Below are 24575 nucleotides of genomic sequence, written 5' to 3' on the forward strand. Positions count from 1 at the left end.
TGTGAAAAAATAACCACTCCAGACTCCTGAGCAAATAAGTCTCATTTATTCAGTGGGAGACTCAGAAACTTTAGTTTTTATGAGAAAAGGTGGTTGACACATTTTTTATTTTGATCCATCCGATAGATACTTTCTTGTTATGTAAATTGGTTTATCTAAAATTTTGTGCCAAATTAGACTAAATAAGAGTGCTGCTCTTTGAAGTCGAAGCTCAGAAGCCTGGAATCTGCAGCTCCCAGAAAGAGCTGCTTCTTGAAGTGGCGTTTGGGCCACCCAGACGCTTTGCCCAGCTGTATGCTTGCCATCGGAGATTAAATGATTTCTCAAATATGCATGAAAGAATCAAGGCGACATTCCATGTAGGTTTTTGGTGAGGGAATAACATAACATGATGTAAAGCTAAAAAAAGTCAATGTTACATAATACTGCCCTGTTAGGTGAAGCTGGCTGAGCATTAGCCTCTCACTCTCTCTTTCTACAGATCTGCCTAAGTCTCCTTCTCTCTTGCTCTGTGTCAGATGCTTAGTTACTCCTCTGCCTTCTCTAACTCTAACTGTGCTGTGCAGAAATGATGTTTGGTTGTCACTGCTAAGTGGTCAATAGACATGTTTTTATGCAGCACGTGATATTTGATGCCCTTCTGAAAACCTACGGTAATCTAATGATGAAGATATTGTAACATTTTTACCTTTCTGTCATTGGGTTCTGCGCTCTCCTCCTCAATGGCTCCCTAAGAAAACATGGCACAGTTATTTCACTGACTTAAGGCAGCAAAGCAGTACTTAACCATCTCAGATGTCAGGAGTTGAATTAAAAATGTTTTGCTAAAGTCGCTTTGCTACAGCTGATGTCTTTTATTGATTACAAAAGCTTAGCTTTTTAAAACAAATTCAAAGAAGAAAAGGATAACTGGGATACACATTACTAACAAGCTGGTAGTCATTCTAAAATAAAGAGTTTAAGTTTATCTACTGTAATTTGGGATCACAGTATAAACAAATATCTATAGACAAATATTCGCTTCTGCTTTGTCCTCTATAAAAAAATACCCATGTTGAAGGACTTGTGCTAATTTCCATAACTGTGTAGCCTATAATTTGAAATCCAAATAAAAAGCTTTTCTATATTTGCACTGCTTACATCATGAAGAGGATAGGCTGCTGAATAAACCCCACTACCAAGGAGACTGGTGATCCCTGTCAGACAAAAACAAAGAAGAAAGCCATGTCAAGGTGGATACTCAAGACCACATGAACAGAGAACCAGACATTTATTACCTTCACTTTTCCCTAATCACTCTCTAAAAATGACATTGTTTTCTTAGAAAAGCAATCATTTAGCGTTAGACTGTTGCCATGAAGGGCATTTTTGCCCAGTCTCCTTATTATTGAATCATCAACTCTGAATTTAACTATGGGAAGTGAAGCCTGTTGCGCTGCCTCTTGGCTAGGTCAAATTCATAAAAGACAACTGGTTCTTAAATATTTTGCCTGGTAACATAGAGGCAAAATAAAATGTTCTGGGTCATTTTGTGACCTCCTGGATGAGTTATTGATGTTCTGTTGTAAAGTTCATATACTGTTCCATGTTTTCTCCATATGTGAATAATGACTCACTCTCTATTTGTTGGGACTCCTAAAGCCTTACAAATGGGTTTGTTACACTTTCTAGATTGATAGATAATGCAATGACATTGTTTGTCATCTGTTCTTGAGTTTATTCAAATGAGTTAATAATATTTAACATTTTGAGATGCTTTAGATGTCAGACAGGTTCTCTTTAAGTTCTTGATTTTATGATCAGACAGTAATCATACTGTCTGATGATGATTAGATAGTAAACTAGTAAACTGGTTTAGTTTACTAGTTACTAGTAAACTAAACCAGAAAAATGTGATTTGTCACATTTCAAATTAATTTAAAATAGGATAGGGTTGCCACCAGGGTTGCTATTAAATGTTGTGTTCTGTCTGAGTATGTCTGTGAGGATGAATACAGGCCGTTTTTAATGTGTTGGTGATATTCAGACAGAACGGATCAGGAGAGGAACACTGCAGACCCAAACATCAATCACCTCCTGAGACCAACATGGTACAGAACATTTTGTTAAAAATTTATTCAGTTTCCTATTATGCCTTTAATGATCAATTATGGTTTGATTATTTACAATGTTGAGTTTGGATGATACTTTATTTAATATATAACAGTATTAGCCAAAATAATATAAGTAACCATTTAAATAAAAATCAAACTAATAGGTAAACAAACTAATAGTAAATAAATACTGTGAGGAAATAGTCAGTCATTTCACTACATTAAAAAAGTTGTTAAGACTTCCTGTGTGTGTTTCTTTTCTCTTTTTTTGGGAGTGTTGATATGTTCAGTGATCATTAAATAAATGTATTATTTCACTATTTTTTCATTATTGTGGTTTACCAGTTTGGATAACCTGACTATTAGGTTATCCAATAGTCAGGAATAGCTTCTTTATTCAAGCTATAAGAATAAATAAAAATCATGCTAACCGAAAATGCGGCAGATACAGACCTGCTGTCTCAGGGGTCAACAAGGGTACTCAAGAAATAATACTAAATCAATTTATTATGTTATTATTCACTGGGAAATTTTTAACCTTCACCATTTTACTATAAGAATGAATTAAAATTATGGTGTTGCACTTTTTAGCTATGGACGTATTGAGATTATTGCAACCCCACTATACTGTGAATGATTGCTCTATTTTTTCTTTTGTTTGTTTTTTGTTTGTAAAAAACTCTGGCATAAAATAACACGACTGCTTCGGGCGATTGTGGGCAGTTTACAGTTTATAAACAGTTTATATTAAATCATTGCATGAAAGAAAACATAAAAAAAATGTTGGTCATGATAAAAGAGCATTGTGAAGCTGAATAGAATGGTTTGGACTCACCCATGCTGTATTTAGCCTTGCATTTGGTTCTTTTTAATATTTCAAATACCTAACATGGAGTCAAACAAAGTTACAAAAGAAGAGCATAAAAAGCAGTAACACAGTTACATACAATTACAAAAATTGCAGGGCTTTAATGTAAAAACAGTAAAGGACTTATTATATCCAGAACCTTTGTCAGAATTTTTGCAAAGTGTATTAAAGAATATGATTTTATGCTCTCTTTCTGCTTCATACTGTACAGTTCATATGTAAAACAAACATGTTTCTTGAAGAACAGTCAAGTGTAGAATTGTTGCTGTGGACTTACTATGGAACTCCTGGTTTTGCTGTCAAAAAAGTTATCTTTGTCTGAGAGGTCAAACCTGTTAACATAGAAACGTGAAAAAAATATCAATTTGTCTTTGGGGCAAATAATTAACACATTTCCAAATACAAATATCCACTTTTATCTTTTAAATAGCATAACTGTCTCCAGGCTGTGGTATAAGTAATTAAACAGCAGAGTTTGCAGTAAAAATATTCAAACTTGTTCTACACAACTGATACCTGACAACAACTCATCTGCTAAAGTCAGACTTTAATATGTTTAACTTATTTCGTGCTGTTTTCTTCTTTCATTGAATGTACAGAAGCTGTATTCCTTAAAGACAACACTTACCTGAACCCCCCAACACCAACTCTGCTCTGTACATAATACATAACTGTCTGTTTTTGTCTTTAGCATTTTATCCTTGGGATCACAGTGCTCTGTGTTTATTGCCTGTGTGGCTCTGATGTCAGGATCCATCCCATAATAACCCTCGTTGAATAAAGACGCCTCTGCCATTGTGACTTTGCATAGTATCACACACATTGCCCTGCTGATAAAGCAGTTTCAACCTTACCAATGTTTTTATCCTTATCCTTGTTTTAAAAAGCAAACCTGTATGTTAGACCTGTGTGACCTGCTGTTAACCTTCCACTGACGTTTTCACTGTTACTAAATCAGCTTTCTGCTACAGAGAAGCATAACTTGTAGGAACTCACTACAAACACTTTTCTCTGTCCCTTTTATATGGTGGCCGACAGGTGCAAACCCACAGCAAGATGAGGACACACTAGTTTGCAGTAGTTGCATTCAGTTGGCAGGAATGTAATTAAAAAAAATACTCTCTACAATATTAAACCAGCAGCTGTGGTTGTCAGGATTTTACCATATATGGTAAAATGAGTAAGTAGCAAAATATGATAAAATATTGTATTTAGTAAAATACGGTAATATACGGGCAGCTGTGGTTGTATTAGTAAAAACGGCCGTACTGCATTACAGTGTAATATTTTGACAACCGTCACTTTAACAGTTCAGAACTGTAATAAACTGTTTCTGACAACTTACAATAAAATCAACATATATACCATAAAATAACTAGTTTTACAAGTGAAAAACACAGCAGAATTCTGTGATACACTATGACATTTTATTATAAAAATCAACTTTACAGTAAATTACCTACAGATGTAGTTGTCAGAATTTTCCAATAAAAATTACAGTACACATAAAAAACACATTAAGGGTATGTAGTTTGTCAGCATTTCAATATGGAAAATTATAAGTACAAAGTAAACAAAAATACAGATTATGATTAATCCACTTGAAGAAACAATTTCTATTTGAACATTCAGTTAAAAAAAGAACTGATTCAGTCTCCTGTCTACATCTCAACAATTCTTCCTTACTAAGATCTTAAAAAGCAGCATGTATCCATAAGTGATAATCCATGGTGGAAGAAATCTGTGTGACAGAGGAACTGCTGCTCTGTGTTGGTCAAGAGTAACAAGTCACTGAGTCCAGACTCTGATGAGGAGCGTGTGCTACATGGAGATGGTCTTCCAATCAGTCACTGCTACAAGATCCTCTCTACAGTTGGAAAGTAGAAACAGAGCAAAGGTTAGAAAGATGCACTGCATGAACATCATATAAACTCAGAATTGCACACATGCATACATGGAGACTGGAACTGCAACAGGCAGTGTTGTTATTTCTGATTGAAACTTTAGAAGTTCATAAACAAACTGTTTCCTGTTTACTGGCATGATTATCTCTGCAACCAGACAAAAAAACAATAAACATCAGATAAAGGCCTGTTTTTTTCAAGGAAGTTTCTATCTTCATCCATCCATCCTCCCTTTTGGGAGAAACATTTTTCTCTTTACCACTCCACTCATTCAGGATAGATGACACAAGACAAACTCAATGCAGAAAGAGTATGGTCTAATACCACTGTCCAACAACAACAGAAAAAAATACCAAAAAAATTCAAAAACAAAGAGCTGATTATTTAAAAACAGCCCTTATTTGGTGAGTACTGTATATCACCATCAATTGCTTTGGTTTGAGATTTATATTGTGTTATAATTCCACGTTCATGATGTGTCATTCCCTCATCAAAACATATTTGAAACATCCTCAAATCTCCATTGCAACCATGCAGTGGTGCCTAAATGCTTCCTCATGCAATGCACTGCCCATTTACACAAAGTTCTGTCTTGGACCTGCGGTCCGCAGCCGAGCTCCCGCCCCACAGTGTACCCCTCCCCCATGCCTCCCATCAGACTAGCAGCAGCAGTAATCAACCACCTACAGCAGTACAGACAGTCAAAGAATCACCTTAAATATGTCTGTCAAACCTTGATCCATTACATGCATCTAAACTACTAGGCTTTGAGCTCAATTAGAAAATATTAGTCCTCACTAGTAGGTGGCTCTTCATAAATAAAACTCAAATACAAACACTAAAAATGTGGAAAAATCTGCAGAAATCAGGAACACTGAAATAAAGGTAAATGTAAGGATTTCTAAAGACGTTTCTATGGGGCCTGGAGCCATTTCTGCCATGTCTGCATTGCATCCCACTCTGTATTGCTGCATTTTATGAAGGATTATCTACTTCCACATAATACTAAAGCACTGAAACAAAAGGTAAAGTGTTCTCCGCAGTTTTAATTTGAATGTATAAAATTTCACATTCAGTCATTCAAATTAATGAATGAACCAAACTTGAAATAGCTGTTTCTGCCATTAACAATAACTAAACAAAGGCAGTCTAAAGTAGACTAGAAATATTATTAGAAGCATCTAAATATATTTACATTTAATAACTGCTCATTTTTAATGATGCCTAGGCTTTGCAGTCATTTCTTCAGAAATGTTAATGAAAGTGTTGCATTTGAGAAACATTAGCATTAAATACTCCATATAGCAAAAATGTCTCTTTCCTAACAGCTGCAATGCTGTTAGGAAATAGTATGGTTCACAGAAATTACAGGGAAACATTTCTTTATCAGTTGCCTAAAGTTAGCTAACTTCAGTTAGAACTGTGAAAGGTGCTTACCTGGGATGCAGAAATGTGTTGTCCTTCTCCTCCTGAATGTGCAGAAATACAGTCTTTGAAATTAGGTTTCTACTGTCTCCATTCAGCTCAACCATTAGCTAGTGCCTGCTAGTTAGCACATTTAGCTAGTACTTGTGCACTTGAACTGAGAATACTGTGGTGAGTTCAGGAAGCCCAGAACCACTGCTCAACTCCAGTTGAGCAGTGGCTCAACTGCTCAACTATTGTATTGTATCAAGTATTGCAGAGTTAAAAATAATGAGCAACAGCAGACTTGATGGTGATGCTGCAGGATCAAGCAGAAGTAGAACCTGGAGAACTGTGTTTGCATGACAAATAACAGTAACTGCATTAAATGTAAACCCTGCTGTTTAACATAATGACATAATGAAAAGCTGTACATGCCTCGTTGCCCTAAGCCTACTTCCTCTTTGGCTTCAACACATTGCAAGCAGCAGGGCCTAACATGCAGCTATCTCCATGTATGACAAATGTATGGTTGGCATAACATGGCATATAATCTCAAATGCATCATTTAACAAAATATTCTCATAAATGATAGTGGCGTCGGCTGGATGTATTGACAGTGTGACTCCTGGTCTGCCTTTGAGGTTTCAAAGGACATTATGAATTAAGTTGATTATTTAAAAGAAACTAAAACATTATACCAGTGTTCTAGTCTCTGTAAAAAATGACTTTTGCAATCTGGTTTATGGTTTTATATCATAGATATAAATATCAGCAAAATTTTGGCCAATTAGTACCCTTTATTTTACTATGATTTTTTTTTTTTGGCTCTAGTGGCCTTTATTTCATAATTAATTGACAGGAAAGTGGGTAATGAGAGAAGGGGAAGACATGCAGCAAAGGTCACCAGGCCAGGAATTGAACCTGTGACAGCCTCAAAGACTAAGGCCTCAATGTGGGTTGTGCTTAACCCTGGCGCCACCACAGAACCCCCTTTTTTATTATGAATTTTTACAATTTCTAAGATATTCACAATAAATTTCTATGTTTTCTATATTTCGTACCTGTAAAAACTATGTAACATTTATGCTTTGGTAATACAGTAATATAATGCTCTGGATGTTGCAGCCTGTAACTGTAGGTATTTCCCCATTTTTCTACCATAAAATTTACAGATTTTTTTTACAGTGTTGGCACAACCATCTGTTTGTCAGGATCCTGGCTTGTGTGTGTGCCCCTGTGGTTTCTGATCTCCTTCCACAGCTGACCCTTGTTGGAGATGCCAGACCTGTTGGTAATCTGCCAATGGTTTGCCTGATGCTCAGTCTTTTTAACAGAGCCAAGACACAAAAACGTCTGAGCTCTGAGCTCTATTATTTTATGTTTCTAGTCAACCTACCTCATTGTACCTCATGCTCTCTCTGTGCCTGCCTGTCTGAATCCATGTTGGTTTTCAAACCAACTGCTGGACATCAACATCTAGACCTCAGTTCAATTGATCGCTCACTGACCATTAGTCACTCCACCGTCGTCTCTGTCCTTCCTTCATCATCAACTGCCACCTACCTGTCTGTCCAGTTTCCAACTCCCCTCTGACAATCACCATGAGTTTTCACTGAAGAATAACCCTCTCTTAGAGAACTAGGTATCAAGGTGGGCTTACAGGTGTTGCTTTTCCCTGGAGAACGAGTGTGACAGGTGCTTGATGTTCTTGGAATGATGTTCCTCAACATTAGGGTGCAATGGCTCCAGCACTTTATTGACCATGGAGCTGATTTTCTTCATGACATTGCTTGATTGTTTGACCTCATAGACCTAGAAAGCCAGACAAACCATACACCTGTCAGTGTTAGCAAAACAGTGTTTCCCAAGTACAAATACTTACCATATCAATCTAATAAACCCAGACAGTCCCTGTTTGTCATCATATAACATCTGGCTTAATTTTCATTCTTTTAGATGACAGAAATCTGTGTCAGTAAATATTTGCCAAAATTAAACTTAAACAGCTACAGACACCTCATGAATTACTTTGTTCAGTCTCATTTTAACTTTGAATTTCCTTGTGTTTTGTTGCACAATGACAATAGCAAAATTGTGATTCTGATTTTATTATTAAGGAATCTTCTTTTCTTAAAAAGGGTGAAAGTTCTGGTAAATTATGTTTTCTAACTTAGTCCTATACTTGGCTGTTCCCAATTGAACACATAAAAAACATCCAGCATGTTTACTAGTTTTGTTTCTGCAATCTCAAATATTATTTCTGGGTAAGAAAAAAGTTTCTGGGGCAAAGCACATCAGTAGCCTACACCAGGACTGTCAGGATGTGCAGAGTTTGTTAATTTGGGATTATAAGGACCTAGATTACAGGTTTATCAATTATTTTCAAATAGTCCACAAATTATTTAATTGAATGAACAAAGTCCTACTTCATCACAGTAAATATTTTATTGATGTAGTTTGCAGCATAAACAAATGGATAACTGAATTCAAGATTTTTTTGTGCTTTTGAAAAAAAGTCTCATCATCTCATCCTTGAAGGGCAACTTCTTCTAAGGAGGGAGAAAACTAAATCCACATAACAGACTTCCTGCAGAAAAACGCTATATTAAAGTTTATGTAAGATTATGACCTATCGTAGCGATACTTAATTGTAAATGATCACCTGAAGAACGTTTTCAGAATTAAAGGACTAATGTCTCAGCAAGATCTAGAGAAGCTCACCCATGAGTTTATCATTAGTTGCATTGATTTCAAGGTGGGCTTACAGTGTCTTACAGATCTGCCTAAAAAAGTCAATCCTCCAGCTGCAGCTGATCCCAAACGCTGCTGCTAGTGTTCTGACTAAAACCAGGAAGAGAGAGCACATCAGCCAGTTCTGTCTATATGCTGGTTAGACATAATCTCTGCTTCCACTGAGAGAATAGACTTTAAAATACTGAACAGCTTAGAACCACAATACATTAAAGATCTGCTGTTGTCCACATCTCTCAGGTTTTCTGGTTCTGGTCTGTTCTGCATCCTCAGAACCAAACCAAACCAAGCAGAATTCAGCTTCTATGCACCACAAATCTGGAACAAACTTCCAGAAAATTGCAAAACAACTGAGGCATTGAATTCCTTTAAATCAAGGCTAAAACCCTGTTTAGAGTTGCTTTTGAACCATCATAAATGAAACATTTCTTGTTTATTTTATATAATGTTTTAGTTTTCTCAATTATTGACTGTATGGTGTGTTTTATGACTTTACATTTTTGTGTGAAGTACTTTGAACTGCCTTGTTGCTGAAATGTGTTATACAAATAAAACGTATTAGTTGACTGATCAAGTTCAACAAAATGCTACACAAAACAGGTCCAGCTCTGATGACTTGGGACAAGGCTTTGCAACATTTGAGAGAAATAATTCAGAAACTTCTGTTCTTTAGAGCTGCAGAATGTGACCTGAAAAAAGTTTTTTTAACATATTTGCTAAAATTAGTACTGTCATGGCATTATAAGACAGGTAATCTGAGAAAAGATCTGCTTCTCCCAGATCAGCTGTCTCCTTCCATGCTGTTCCGACATAGTGAAAGTTTTAGCAAATATGTTAGAAACATATTTTTGTGAAACTCATACTCCAGTTTTATTGTAGAATTGTCCGTACTGTACCTGGTTCTTCTTTATGGTTCTTCTTCTTGACTTCTTTATGAGCATAGTGTAGGATGAGATTCAGTAATCTTACCACTGGGCATGTGACAATGTTTCAGTTGTTTTGCAATAATATGGCAGCATATTATCACATGTCACCATGTGATAATATGCAGTCATATTGCCAGCAAGGCACACCAATGAAATCACAGGTGTGCCTGGCTGACAATGCATACAATGGGAAAACTGATGTGCTTATGATTTGGACATTTTTATCATGGTGACTAAACTGGAATAAATGGGAGAAAACCTTGAGATGGATTTTGGTCATATAGGTTGGAGGTTGTTCCTGATACTTTCACAAGTTCTACCCTGTGAAAGTATTACTGGAGTCATTTGGAGGGTGATGTTTATTCTGCAGGTTTTCAGCAGACAAGAAGTTGATCATTGTTTTATACCTGTCAGCAAATTAGAAAATCAGTAAAAATGAAAAAGAAAGTCAGTATCTGGTAGAACTTCACATTCTCTTGGGAAAAACTGTATTTGAGCCTCATTGATCCAATCGTGTGTGTTACAGGCTTCTTTCTAAGGGAAGCAGGAGGAACTGTTTATTGGCTGGGTGGACTAAGAATCGCATAGTGCTAGATGCTGTGTTTCTGCTCCTCAATGGAGATGCATATTGCTGTTTAGGGATGCTTTGAAAACATGTTGCAGCATTATTCTGTCAGCTCCAATGGCCACAGTGAGGAGAGGAAGTTAATGTTCTTTCAACTCTAAAAGATAGAGATATGGATGTAATAACATCAGCTGTCAAGAAGTCAAAGAGCCATATGCTGCCCTGCAGATAGACACAAATGTAATGAGAGATGATGCAGACAAACACACACCACTTTTCCCTCTAAGCACTTTTCTAATGGTCCACAAGGATGGTACTGGCCAGAGGCAGCTGAACAAAGCGTCTCATTTCGATAAGGGGTTGAGTTTGGACAAGAGGCACTTAGGATTTGACAGCAAAGCTTAGGACAGTTTGGCAGAACGAGATGTTACTATCAACACCCCATCAGTTCCTGAAATTAGTTTTCTCCTGGGATGTTGTTCAGGGCTTATATGTGTGGACTGAACCCCTCTCTAAGCTCCACCACATTCACACTAAAAGGCATCTTCAATTCAACTTCATTCCATTCACTTCTGTTTATATAAAACATCAATTCACAACAAGTGTCATCGCAAGGCACATGAAACAAAGACTCTTTTTAAAATAACCTGACAAGAAATATGAAATCAATACTCTCAAAAGTGTTCAATCTTTTTAGTTTAAATAAAACAATATAATTATATGCTCAAAAAATATTATTGAACAGCTGAACATTCTGGCTTTATGAAACAAAGTGCTCTGAATTGATTTCTTCTGTTTTTGCCTTTTGTTGTTTTTAAATTATGTACTTACTACAACTTTTAATTACAAAGATAAAGTTGTTTACTTGAGATGCGGTGCCAGTTTGACACTACTGATTACAAAAAAAATTGGGGGTTTTGCTTTGCACATCAGCACATATTATAGACACTTGTGGCATGGTTTTTGAAAACCTGAGATTTGGCGACCAAAACTGTCAGCAGAAACATACTACAGCATTCCCATTAACCACTGTAGATCGATCACTGCAGGAATCAGCTGAACTTACCTTCCTTGTGGGCATCTTTAGCTTCATTAATTCAGCCTCTCGACAGAGAACGTTCCAGGGTGCATGAATCTTTACAAAGCCCAAACCAGGAATCATGGCCTGCCACATATAAAGAAATTTGGTTGAATTTCATATTCTATACTCAGCAGAAATTTTGAATTATTAAAAACCTTATTTTAAAATGACTTTGTCTTAATTTTCTCCATAGGAAATTATGATCCTATTCTTCTTGTCTCTTGCCACTTGACTCATATCAGAAAGCATAAGATTACTTGTCGTTGTCATGCAGATGATACTCAGAAATACATTCCTCTATAACAGGAAGATCACTGCAAACATCTCTTTGTACCTTGGATTTCACTTGTTTCTGTTTTGAACATTTCATGAGTTCGGGTTCTTTGAGGGGGTTGAGAACAACCAGCATCCGTCTAAAGTGTCTGATTCTGAGCTCCACCATGGGCCTCAGCCTCTAGTTGGGTCTTCGGCCTCCCTCTTCTGCCCAGACCAGACTTCAGAGACTCAGCTCCTGCACCACTGGCTTCCTGTGTTCGTCAGCCATTGTTATCAGCTTCCAGTCTTAGATTGACGACCTCCTGTGTCTCTAGGCCTACAGTCTCCAAGGCTCTTCTGCTGCTCCACTGCCCTTCAGACTTTGATTCCTTTTTTGCCAGCTTGTTGGATTTCTCTGCATTTGCCAACAGCCTACAAGGTGCCTTGGCTGCCAATGTCAGTATGCTGATCATTGGCACAGCTTCCACAGTTAACCACTGGACATCAAGCTCCTGCACCACCACGCCTCTGGGGTCTTTAGCTGCTGCCATCTGCCTACAGTTCTCTGCCAATGACCTCCTGACCCCGACACCAACACCATCCTACTGCCTGCAGCAGGATCTATTCTCATATTTATGTCACTGATAAATGTTTACAGAACCCCTCTGGATTAAAAAAATACTGTAGATAAAAAAACAACAATATGAGATTTCAGCCATGTGTTATTTCATTTTTTGAAGTTCATGACTAGATTATGCCATTTTTGATTTAAGCATTTCATTACTTTTTTATTCTTGGAAACTTCATAAATAAATTTGAAATTTATTTAGAGATCATACAAACATTGGCTTTGGTTTTTAAAGGGTCAGTGTTTTGATGGCATGTAATAGCATAGATTTAAAAGAATGTTATCACCTCTTTTAAACCATTGTTGTTAATTCCCCTCAAGTTCCCTCAAGTGTTTATGCACACCAATTAAACGTGTGGAACCTCCCGCAAAAATGTTATTTATTTTTTTATTCACATTTTTGGAGAAAAGACATGAGCAGATAATCTGCAGCTTTCAGACACTGTTGCATAGAACTGTTGTGGTTCTGGTGGAAATGATGTTTCAAAGTGAAACGTTTACAGTTTCTGGCATTTCTGCATGATCCACTGACCTTTGCCCTTATGAGTTTTTCTCATTTTATCTGAGCTTTGACCTCTTTTAGAGCAGTTTGGTTTGCTGTAAGCCTATTGTGCGGGTCTTGTATAAATAATGTATAGGTGCAGTTTCATCATTAAAATGAAGCTTATTCCTCAGTGGGGATTTTTCCGTACTTTTTTTAATAAGCTGTATTGACTGTTTTACCAGTGTAAAATGAAGCATCTACAGAGATCAGAGCACAAAACACTTTTAAAAGCAGATGACAAAAGTAAAAATGTAAACTCACTTCCTCATCTTTTTCCAGCTCTAGTCCCATTTCTTTCAGATTTTTCTCAAACTCCTCCCTCCTGAATGTTTTGTGATCCTCCTGGCTGTTAAGAGTTTCTCCCAGACATCCCATTTCCACATCAGCCACTGTGGATGCACCTTGGACCTGCTTGCTTTGTCCTACAGTGCGGGAAGCAAAGTTCTCTGTGAGACTGTGGTCTGACTGTCGACTGGAGCGCCCTCCACCTGACTTCCTCACAGGGTAAGTGAGAATGTAGTCGACACGCCGCTGACCATCCTGGAAGAAAAGTCCATGATAGCAACTGGTGCTTTCCTCTGGACTGAGAGCCTGAAATCAGCAAACACAAAACACAACGATAGAGAAGATGGAGAAGCCAGATTCCACACTGCAAAAACAGCGATTCTTTGTCTAGATTCTTGTGAAAATATTTTTAACAGACTTTAAACAGACAAACTAACTTGCAAGTAATGTTTCAGAAAAAATATTATAAGTTTCCTTTAAGTAAATAATTCCTTAATTTTTCTGAAAAGGTGCTGGTTGCATTTGCAGATTATTTTACTCATAACAAGACATATTTTCCATGTTATAAGTAAAATAGTCTGCAAGTGGAACTACTACTTTTCCATCAATGTTAAGGAATTATTTACTTAAGACAAGCTCCATATGTGAAAAGTTACTTGCAAGTTAGTTTAGTATTTTTTCAAGAATACTAAATTATTTGTCCTAGACAGAAATATTTGGTGAGATTTTGTGCAAAAAACATGTTTTAAAAAAGCAGCATTGTTTTGTTCAGTTTCATGCCTTGTGAAATTCTCTCAGGAATTACCAGGACAGAGTCAAAGGAAAATGTTGCTACAGTGGACCTGAGTGGATTTGAAGAGGAGTTTGGTGACATAGTTCTAACAAGTCAGTACTTTACCTGCAGAAGACAGGCAACTTATCAAGAGAAAATCCTGTAATGGACCGTAATTGCAAAAAAATCTGTTTTTATTAAACGATTATTTAATGTGTTTTCTCAGCCACATGTCTTAGTTACTGGATGTATCTAGATGAGCTTTGGCTGCTGTGTGTATCAGTGACATGGGCATTTTACCTTTCTCAGGATATTTTGCTAAAACAATTATGAAAACATAAAAATTAATGATACAACATTCATGTATGGAGTTAAGCATATACTGGATGTGACTCTGGCTCCTTCAAAGAAAGCATCAGAGAAAAGGACGAATGTAGCTTCAAAGAAAACACACCAGCTTCTGGTTGCTACCATGAATAGAGCAAAATGACAAGAAGTCTTAGTCAATCCAGGCAGGATGCTACATATGTTCATTACTGCATATCTTTACAAAATAATGTAATTGTGCAGCGGAACGCTTTACCAGTCATGGTAAAACCCTGTGAGTTTTACCATAACTTACTAAGGAGTAAACATAAACTGGTAACATGTACTAAAAATAGTCTTTGCATAAAGCTTTGAGTTTTATAGAAACTGCTATAGTAGCGGCTGACATGAGAATAATGCTGTTTTATCTGTACCTTAAATGTACTCGGTCAATCAAAGAAGTATTCAGAACCCCAATACAGTTTGAAATGTGTTAAATTTGACATAAGAGTTTTTATCGTATGTCTCTAGAGAAAAAAGAAACAACCTGTACACCCAAATAATCTGGTTCTCAAAATTATCCCATGTTTGGCTTTGAGTCTGTCTGGCTAATTTTTTTTTTTTTGTTTTTGTTTTTTGGATCTTCTAAATTATAAAGAGACATTTCTTATGAACAGATTAGATTAAAGATAGATGCAAATTGATGGTTTCCACAGGTCAGAGATCATTTGTGTACCAAATAAGTGAAGGCACCCATCATGTCTGGCATGGCCCTTCCTAGAAATTCTAGGACATATATAGTAGGTGAATTATGAGCTGTCATAACCTCTGGCTTTTACTTTATGATTTCTAAATATAAATCTACATCTGAAGACCAGACACACCCCCATATGACAGCAGCTGGTTAACACTGACTGCTTGGTGCACAACTATAAGTCTAAAGTGTTCACCAAGTCTGTGAATTGCCCTGAGAAAGCAATCTAATAGCGATTGAAGGAAAGATCCAACCATCCAAACCCTTATCTCTGGGGGGGGAAAGTATCAGCTGCTAACATCCTGCTGCAAGGAGCAGTAAGACCTCCTTAAATGTTCTGTGTGCAATTTTTCACAGTTTGACTGCATCTCAGTCACCAAAAGGAAGAGGCTAAGGGCTAAAACAGACACAATGGGACCAGTTGGTTCAGTAAAATTTGAGAAGTGCTAAAAAATTCGATCCAGAGTCTCATTTAACTGGCAGGTACATTTATTCAGACTCTGAGATCTAACATTTAGAGAAAAAAAAATTATCATTTATGTTAATTGTCAATTTTATTTTCATTTAGAATTCTATTCAAACTAAAATGCTTACAGTTTCTTGAGCCCTTTTTAGTTTCAAAGCTGAAGCCCTAGATTAGTAGGTGACTGGTGTAGGCATAGTGCTGGCTATGATGTTTAGCTCAAGTGATTAAACAGGGTTACCCCCGCGTATTATAAGCCTGTTAGCCCGCCATGCTAAAACCCCCGCCAGGCTAAGCATTGCTTGTTTTTATTTTTAGAAAAATTAATAATTGGGGAATTTTATTTATTTATTATTATTATTATTATTATTATTATTATTATTATTATTATTATTATTATTATTGTTGTTGTTGTTGTTGTTGTTGTTTATTTATTTATTTATTTATTTATTTATTTATTTATTTATTTATTTTGCAATAAAACTTTAAGGCGGATTGCAAGCGTCTCTGTTCTGAGTGTTTAACTCGCGAAGCTGATTTATTTCTATAAGGTTTATAGTTTATGCATTTAACCGGAGAGCGGACCAATCACATAGCTGGCGCCTCTGCGCCTTGCCTCGCGCGCTGCCGCTGCCTTATTAAGTTAACCAGCGCGGATCCCGCGCGCCTCCTTTCACTCGAACTGGACTCAGGCTGACCTGTATGGATATTTACATCAACCCAGTATGGCTAGTTATTTTTCTTTGGAAAACAATATATAAAGGTAAGAGTTTAAAACGAACCGCGTTAGCTCTGGTTGCACAGCTCTATATGAACTGCAGGAATAACTTGTCGTCGCCTGTCTATTTGCAGCCATTTGCGCGTTATCTTTGAGGACAGAATCATGTACGGCTTTACATCCCAACACGCTGCCCAACTTGTGGCTCTGTGTCTGTCTTCCCTGTAAATTTTATGTCTATGAACACCGGAACGTTAGCGGTTAACGAATCAGCGCTAACCTCATCATACAGGTTCAGCCCGGTGAGGAGCTTTCGCGCTCGCCTCGTAGTCACGCATCACGCTGGTCTTATTATTATTATTATTATTATTATTATTATTATTATTATTATTATTATTATTATTATTATTTTCCAGTTAAACGGTGCATAAAACCATATCAAATGCTTTGTCCGCATAGCCAGAGTTAATCCGCGCGGCCGCACAGAGATCTGAGAAACTCGTCCCTCAAACTTGAGCAACCAAAATAGTTTCTGTGATTCTTATTAAAAACTCAACAGACACCTAATGGAAGAGCTGCTAAAGCAACATTAGCACCATTGAATTAAATTTCCTGTTTGTTGCGCCTTGGGCCGGTCCAAGGCTGTATGAGGCCTGGAGCAGAATTTGACTTATGGGCCCCTCTTGCTGCTAAAAACATCAGCACCTTTAAGACCTTTGTTAGATTTAGTGAAATCTGGGAGAGGGGGAGTAGTTTAATTAGCCAACCTAAAAAGCAATAAATTATAATTGCAGTTTACTAATTTGTAGAGCTCAAACTTAAAGATTAAACTCACAGCTGTGGTAACAAACCAATCTAACTATGAATATTGTAATATTGTTCTTTGAACTTTTACAAAGTAAACTTGCCAGCTCCTTAAAATCTTAAATTTAAATGTTAACCAATTTAAATAGTAATTTTTGTATGCTGAAACCATTAAGTCAAATTTAGCAGCATTGATCATCTCAATAAACAAATGTTATATTTATGTATCTGTGGTCTGTGTTAAAATATTAGCATTTATGGGGCCCTGAAGCCCTGGGGGGTCTGATGGAGCCACTGACTTAATTTGGATTAAGCAAAAGTGCAAATAACTGATATTATTTTTAAATGTATATTTTTTGATTAGTTGTTTTTAAGACTAGTTGTGGATTCAAATAGTGTTTCACTGGTGATGTCTTCCCGTAACATATTATTACTTAGTAATATTTTTACTTTTCTTGTCTGCATAACATCTTTAATACAAAACACGGTGGGCTGCCAGTGGACTGCCTCGGTGCCCCGACCGCAAGTTTTCTGGGGGAAACCCTGGATTATACACAAATTTATCTAGTAATAGCCTCGACATCAATAAGGAGGTTTGGAAGTTTTCTATGGCAATTTCTCTATTATGTGCTTCAGCTGTGTCGCTTGGACAGAAGTGTAACCATTTTTTCTTTTGTCATTATTTACTTTTATCCTTGCAATGTAGAACAAGTATTCTAGAATTAAAAACAAATTTCAAGTTCTTATTCGCCAGTTTTAGCAGCTAAGGTGGCTGTTGTGTGTGTGTGTGAGTGTGTGTATGTGTACGTGTGTATGTGCGTGCGTGCGTGTGTGTATGTGTGTTTGAACGAAGCCACCCATTGGTTAATTCTGTTGCCTCATAGCAAGATGATCCCAGGTTTAAATCTGCATGGAATTTGCATGTTCTCCATGTTCATTGTTGGTTCTCTCTGGGTCCTCCAGCTTCCAGAAACATGGCCATTAGGTTAACTGGTCTCTCTAAATCAGGAGTCTCAAACTCCAGTCCTCAAGGGCCGCTGTCCTGCAGTTTTTAGATGTGCCACAGGTACAAAACACTGGAATGAAATGGCTTAATTACTTCCTTCTTGGGTAGATAACTTCTCCAGAGCCTTGCTAATGACCTAATTCTTCTATTAAGGTGGTGCAGCAGAGGATCATCTAAAGGTTGCAGGACAGTGGCCCTCCAGGACTGGAGTTTGACACCTGTGCTCTAAATACACTGAGGTAAGTGTGTGCATGTGTGTGGTTGTTTGTTCTGTGTTGCCTGTGATGGTTTAGCAACCTGTTCTGTTTAATGTATCCACTTGTTATTTTTGAAGGCCAGAGGGACCTCAGAGGCGACTCCTCATTACTGGTTTATGACGGATGTTTTGTGAAAGTGATCAGTCATATAACAGTAAATTCATCACACATCTTGCTCAATAAAAGAGCAAGATGTGTGATGATTTTATTCTCACACCTAAAATCATCACATCATTTCAGCTTTCAAAATTTTGAAAATAAAGAGTATATTTCTATTTGCCTATATTGTAACCATATAGGCAAATAGAAATTGTAATGAATAAAACAGACCACCTTTAACATACATGTAACATGTTTAACTGAAGGTTGAGAAAATCATTTGGACTCTCTAGTGAGGTTTGCTTTGAAATGTGTTTGTGATAGATGAACACATTTCACACACTTTTGGCCCAACGTTGCCCCTGCATCACGGTGGGAAACCAGAGCCTGTCTCAGCAGTGAATTGCAGGCAATAAATGAGGAACAACCAGCTGAGAGCGTTAGTCCAAATCAAAGACATATATAGTGTGTTTTCAAAGTTTTCACATCTATTGAACCTTTTTACATCTTGTCACATTTCCAGTCACAAACATTAAAGTATTTTATAGAAAGGATCTGTAACTGGTTCACTGTCCATCAAAACAACAACTATAAACAGCCAAAAAGGTGATGTGGATCAATGCATATTAATGGGTTAGAATGTCCAGTCAAAGTCCAGCCCTAACTTTAGGACATGTGGTAAAATGTACTGTTCACAGACACTCTGATGAGACCTGTGATGTTTTGCAAAGGAAAATGGGGGCAAATAGTTTCAGGATTCAATACCTCCAAAGCTGCAACTGTAATGTTTAATTGTAAAAATATTTAAAAACAATAGATTATTTTTTTGCACAACAAAATGGAAAAAAGTCAAGGGACATGAAAACGTTTTCAAGGCACTGTATGGGACACCCTGCATTCCTACACTTACGTGTAAAGTCAGTTTGAACTAACTAAACCATCACCTTACAGGTTTCCATACAGTGGGAGGAAACCGGAGCACACAGAGGAAATGCAAACATCAGAAACTCTTAAACCAACTTCATCCAATCGTCCAGACTTTACTGTCATCTAGTGGATACTCTCAATACTCCGTTTATTTGACCTGCTACATAAGGGATGCCCAAAAGGTCATTTTTAAACTCTATGGACTTACTAAGAAAACCAAAACTGTTATCATCTCAGTCAGATACAGTAGTCTGTCGGAACTCCTTTGGTGACTCTTTAGGAAATCACAGATGGCCAAAAATAGTCACATTTTTATATTTAGTCCAAAACAACCCATTTTAGAAACAGCATGAGCTTTGTGGTTCATGTTTTTAAATGCTAAAGGACCGTATGTCCTCCTACTAGCAGATCTCTCTGACTCTTGTAGCTGCAGCGGTAATCCAGTTTTTTGGGGGGTTTTGTATGGACTGTCAAGAACGGTGTGTTGGCTGCAGGTATTTGAAACGTCTATGAAATATTGAAAGTTGACTAGGAATCAGTACCTATAACAAATAAATCCAAAGTAAATAAATAAGTCAAGATACTTCAAAGGACGAATGTCTCTCATCATCTGGAAATTCATCGTGAATATTTTTTGGCCATATTTATATTTGTAAGACATTTTAAATCAAATAAGTAAAATAACAAAAACAAAATATCAACCTGTTAACGTACTGTCACAGCAATTTATTTTGTCTTTTGCATGTTCTTACTACTTAAGGTGATACTCACCCTAAACTTGCCATGAAAGATGACATCTCGTAGAAAATGTTGAGCGGACCCAGAGGCTGAAGACTGCTGAGGTTCTGAGATTGCTTCCTCTGTCATAGTTTAGGCAGAACAGAGACATAAACCCACCAGGAAGAAGTCTCAGAGCAAATATCCTATGTTGTGCTCGGCAAGTTAATGTGTGTCTTCTGTGTGAAATATCCAATTACAGGACAGTGCATGAATAAACCTTATGCTGCCTCTCCCTTTTTCTGACTCGCAATTTTTCCGTGCTTGTCTCCGTTTAGCTCTCCGTGTGGCTGTGTTTCCATCTGGAATGTGGAGTCGCTGTAGTGAGTCTCTAGCCTTGTTACTTGAGACACCGTCTGTGAGCCAAGATCTAAACTTAGACAACGATAAACCTCTGAACAGAAAGTTCCCTCCCTCACTTTCTCTGCATTTCCTCAGTTGTAATAATTAAAGGATTGAGCACCTCAAGACAAAGCCCACTTCTCTCACTGTCTGGCTGTCTACCAATGACAGGCAAGATCAAATGGGATGTGAGAAGAGTGAACTACTTTGAAAAGAAACTCCAATAATCCTAAAGAAATATTTGACTCTAAAAACCCAAAGGTACAAATTTATATGTTATTAAAGAACTACTACCCTAAAATGTATTTCAAGCTAATGTTTCTATTTTTATTGATCTTATATCAGGTCATATGTGACTCACGATGTTTTGCTCTGTAGGTGTTTGGGTTTGAGTTTATGGATCGAGATAAGACTTGTTTTGTTGTTGTTTTTTTGTTGTTGTTGTTGTCTACTTTTTTTAATGTAATTTTTTTTCTACTTGGCATTTTAGTCTCAATTTTATAACACCAAATAAGGGGATTTGCTTACCAATTAATTCCTGCAGAACATACAAACTCCAGTTTCTGCAAACTCAGACTGTAGTTCATTCTGAGGAGGGAATTGCACTGCACCGTTGAATTTTCACAAAGGGGGCAGACATGATACAAAAGTAAAAATATATCCCTCTAGAGCTTGATGTTTGATATTACAAATATTTTTTGTAATATACAATAAACCATAGAAGCAGAGCATGAATTTCTAACATTGAAACAGATTGTGATTTACTTATAAAGGCTAATAAGCATGTTTTGGATGAACTCTAAGCCATGCAACATAGAAATTGTTGGAATAACCCAGCAATTTCTATGAAAAGATCTGCTGTTGTAGATATTTATTGTAGTTATTCTTTTTTATTATTTTGAAATAAATTGTATAGACGTTGTTAGATTTATTACCAGCATTCCAGTTCCTAAAGTGTAACCTCTTTATCTGGAATAACACGAAACTTAAGTTTCTGCTTTAAGTTTTCTAGTTGAGAACAAATCATCCATTCCATGGTCAGCATCTCCAAGTAATAATTCTATTTGCCTTGTAAGCAACTATCACACTACTTAATGAGGAGCAGCTGTGCAGAACCTGGAGGAAAAGGCTACATGCTAATTATGAAAATAATAATTAAAAAAAACATTCAAAAAATAATGAAAACTTGTTTTGTGCAAATGATTATTGTCAATGTTTAAAGTGCAAAGCTATATTACATGCTTTTAAAAGTGTTTTTAATAAAAGACAAGGGTGCTCTTAATGTGCTGTACAATGTACCACAGCAGAAATGGTACCAATAACCAATAACAAAGACCTCTTCATAACAGGCTGACAAAAGTGCCTACAGACAGTAGCTATATATATATAAAAATAAAAAAAAAACATCTGGAATCAATTGGAAGTTTGTAAGCCTGGAACATATACATCCTGAAGTCACAAACATTCCTTGAAGTTATCATTGCCCACAAATGTTCCAGCAAATATAAATTAAGTTATAATAATTTTTGAAATTATTAGTAATTTTTGAAATTTTTGAAATATTATATTTCTAATATGGAGGAACATATAACTAGTTAATGTAGGTGCAAAAACATTACATCCACATACAGACAATTGTGTGCCTTAGTATTGGGTTCCATTATGTAATCAGCTTCTGTCCTTTGGCTCCACGTGAGGGGAAATGATACACATGTTTCTGGACAAACAGGATCAAACACACTTTAACGCAACTGAGAAATACTTAAATGAACAACAAACATAGGAACCCTTCTCCCACTAATAATTGATCCTTTCAAATAGCAAATATACCAGAGATAGAGAGACTAAAAGTAGAAGTCAGGCTTAGAAATTGTAAAACAGGAGAAAGTTCAAACAAAACCTCATATGACAACCTGAGAGGAAACAAAAAAATTTTCTTTCATTTGATCTTCCGTTTTACTATAGACTATGTCAGAGTTAGGTGACTAAGCAAAAAATAATAATAATAAAAATAATAATAATAAAAATAATAATTCAATTTCAATCAAAGAAGCGCAACTCTATATATTTGACAGCAGGGTGTACTACTGTTGGCATAGCATTTGGTTTTAGCTTGTGAATGTTAGAGCCTGTTAGTTTTGCTCGTACAAATGACGTCTGACTTCAAAGTCTTCTTGAGAGAAATGTTGAGGTCACAAATGTAGGTCCTTTGGAAGTTGTTTTCGGCTCTGGTTCTCTCCCACTGCGCACTTTTTTTTTTTTTCATGTGGGAAGCAATCCATATTCACCTCACTGTTTTTTTGTTGTTTTTTTTAATTACAGCCAATAGGGACCAGGTAAAGTCAGCCGTCCTGGGTTTACTCTGTAGGTCCCAATACTGAATGGACCAAATGACGACGTCAACCCATCTGTGAAAAAGTGGCGGCCTCCATCGTTGAAAATATATGACAAAAAATATACATTTATAAAGTAATTATGAGTTTTGGCATATCACAAACAGCAATTTTTTTAGTTAATTAAAAACTACAACATATTTAACCCAACATGTTCAACTAATATTGGATCATTTTAAGAGAAAAATGAAAGTAAAGATTAGCCATGGGGCGTCCTAATCTTTCACGTAAGAAATAACAAAACTTTCCTAATTCAACATGTCTAATTTCTTAATTTTAACACAACTCTTTGTTTATAGACAAAATTATCATACAGCACTACTACAAAACATTCTTTCCTGCTCTGGGAAAGAATGTGGAACTAAGATATGGTGAAGAGAGAAGACTTTCCTTTCAACTGTGTTGCTCTTTTATTCAGTGGGACAGTTTGAATGTGTGACTTCTTTTTTATTGGTGTTAACTTTTGGTAGGAACATCCCTGAGAAGCCAATGACATTTCTCTCAAGTATATTAAATAGTGACCAAAATATTAAACTGCATAAATCTCCCTTTGTGAAGCAGTTCCAGGAAACTATTCCATTTTCTAAGACCGTTTACTTTAAAAGAAACAACTTCTAGAAATTTCTGTGGAACCTCTCATTCGTAACATTTAATCCTCCAGGCTTATGTAACATAACAGAAACATCCGCTTGTCAGCATATTTTTAGACATTTTAAGAATCATGCAAAGGAAGGAAGTGGAGACCTCCGAGCCCAGGCTGTCAGGCTCCCAAAGGATAACACATGTTTGACGAGAAACAACATTTAGAGTTCAAAAGTCAGTTCTCACAGTAAACAGAACAAAGTGGCGTTAGTGTTCACATATAGTTCCTCAAATGTTCTAACAGCAACACTTAGCACTTTATGTACAGTTGTCCAAGTACTCTTTTAATTAGTTTAATTAAGTTTTAAAATTATTTACATTTTAAAACTTAATTTTTATTGATTTGAATCAACATGTAAATATTTAAAGAAAATAGATAATCTACTTTAAGATGAGATAGGCATTTTTATTTCAAATCAAGTTATATTTTCTGGACAAGCAAACTTTCTTGTATAGTCACATGTATTAATTGTTACAGGGTTGAAGGCAGGTTTCTTATTAAAAGTTCATGTGAAAATAGCAACAGAATCTGGGTTCTGTTTGTCTGAAAGCCTAAAGTAAATCAACAAATTGCAGCCATGTTAAATCATAAATCTTGCTTGCTCAGGAAGTAGGAGTTCATCGTTTAACCATTGGGTTGGCAGTTTGAATCCCACTCCGTCCATGTTGTGTCTTTGGACAAGACACTTCTCCAACCTTGCCTGCAGGTACACAGCAAATTCAAAAATGTTAGATTTCCAGTGTAACTGTTGCATATTAAAAATACAGTGTTAATTCAACAACATGAGTGTTGAACTAAAGAGTTCCCAAGAGTTAAACTAAAAGCAATCCAGTCCAGTGTTGATTTATAAATTAACACTAACTGTAACTCAGTCTGATTTAGAAATCATCAGACAGTTCCTCCCACAATTGTAATATTTGTGACATCACAACAATGAAGGAGCAACAGTTAGGATGGGAGTTACAGTAGCGACCTGGTGAAGACCTACAGGGAACCAACAGGGGAGG

At 36.5% G+C, this 24575-nt stretch overlaps 1 protein-coding gene across 1 annotated transcript; it reads right to left on the reverse strand.

Moving 5' to 3' along the window:
* Nucleotides 1-643: 643 nt before the first annotated feature.
* On the reverse strand, nucleotides 644-20742 carry LOC103130307 (anoctamin-1-like). The gene is made up of 8 exons (XM_007541660.2): nucleotides 20185-20742; nucleotides 13284-13613; nucleotides 11581-11679; nucleotides 7933-8084; nucleotides 3239-3293; nucleotides 2929-2977; nucleotides 1141-1196; nucleotides 644-730 (listed from the first exon to the last, which is right to left on the reverse strand). Exons 1-8 carry the CDS (start codon nucleotides 20278-20280, stop codon nucleotides 659-661), a joined length of 909 nt encoding a protein of 302 aa, XP_007541722.2. The 5' UTR covers nucleotides 20281-20742; the 3' UTR covers nucleotides 644-658.
* Nucleotides 20743-24575: the final 3833 nt, after the last annotated feature.

This window comes from Poecilia formosa, unplaced genomic scaffold, assembly GCF_000485575.1.
Source record: "Poecilia formosa unplaced genomic scaffold, Poecilia_formosa-5.1.2 Scaffold622, whole genome shotgun sequence".
Classification (NCBI taxonomy): Eukaryota; Metazoa; Chordata; class Actinopteri; order Cyprinodontiformes; family Poeciliidae; genus Poecilia; species Poecilia formosa.

Coding starts and splice junctions, on each gene's coding strand:
- LOC103130307 (XM_007541660.2), bottom strand. CDS start 20,280: ATGACAGAGGAAGCAATCTCAGAACCTCAGCAGTCTTCAGCCTCTGGG. Junction 3,294..7,932: donor TCCAGGGAAAAGCAACACCT/GTAAGCCCACCT, acceptor CTATGTTAACAG/GTTTGACCTCTCAGACAAAG. Junction 2,978..3,238: donor GCAAAACCAGGAGTTCCATA/GTAAGTCCACAG, acceptor ACTCCATGTTAG/GTATTTGAAATATTAAAAAG.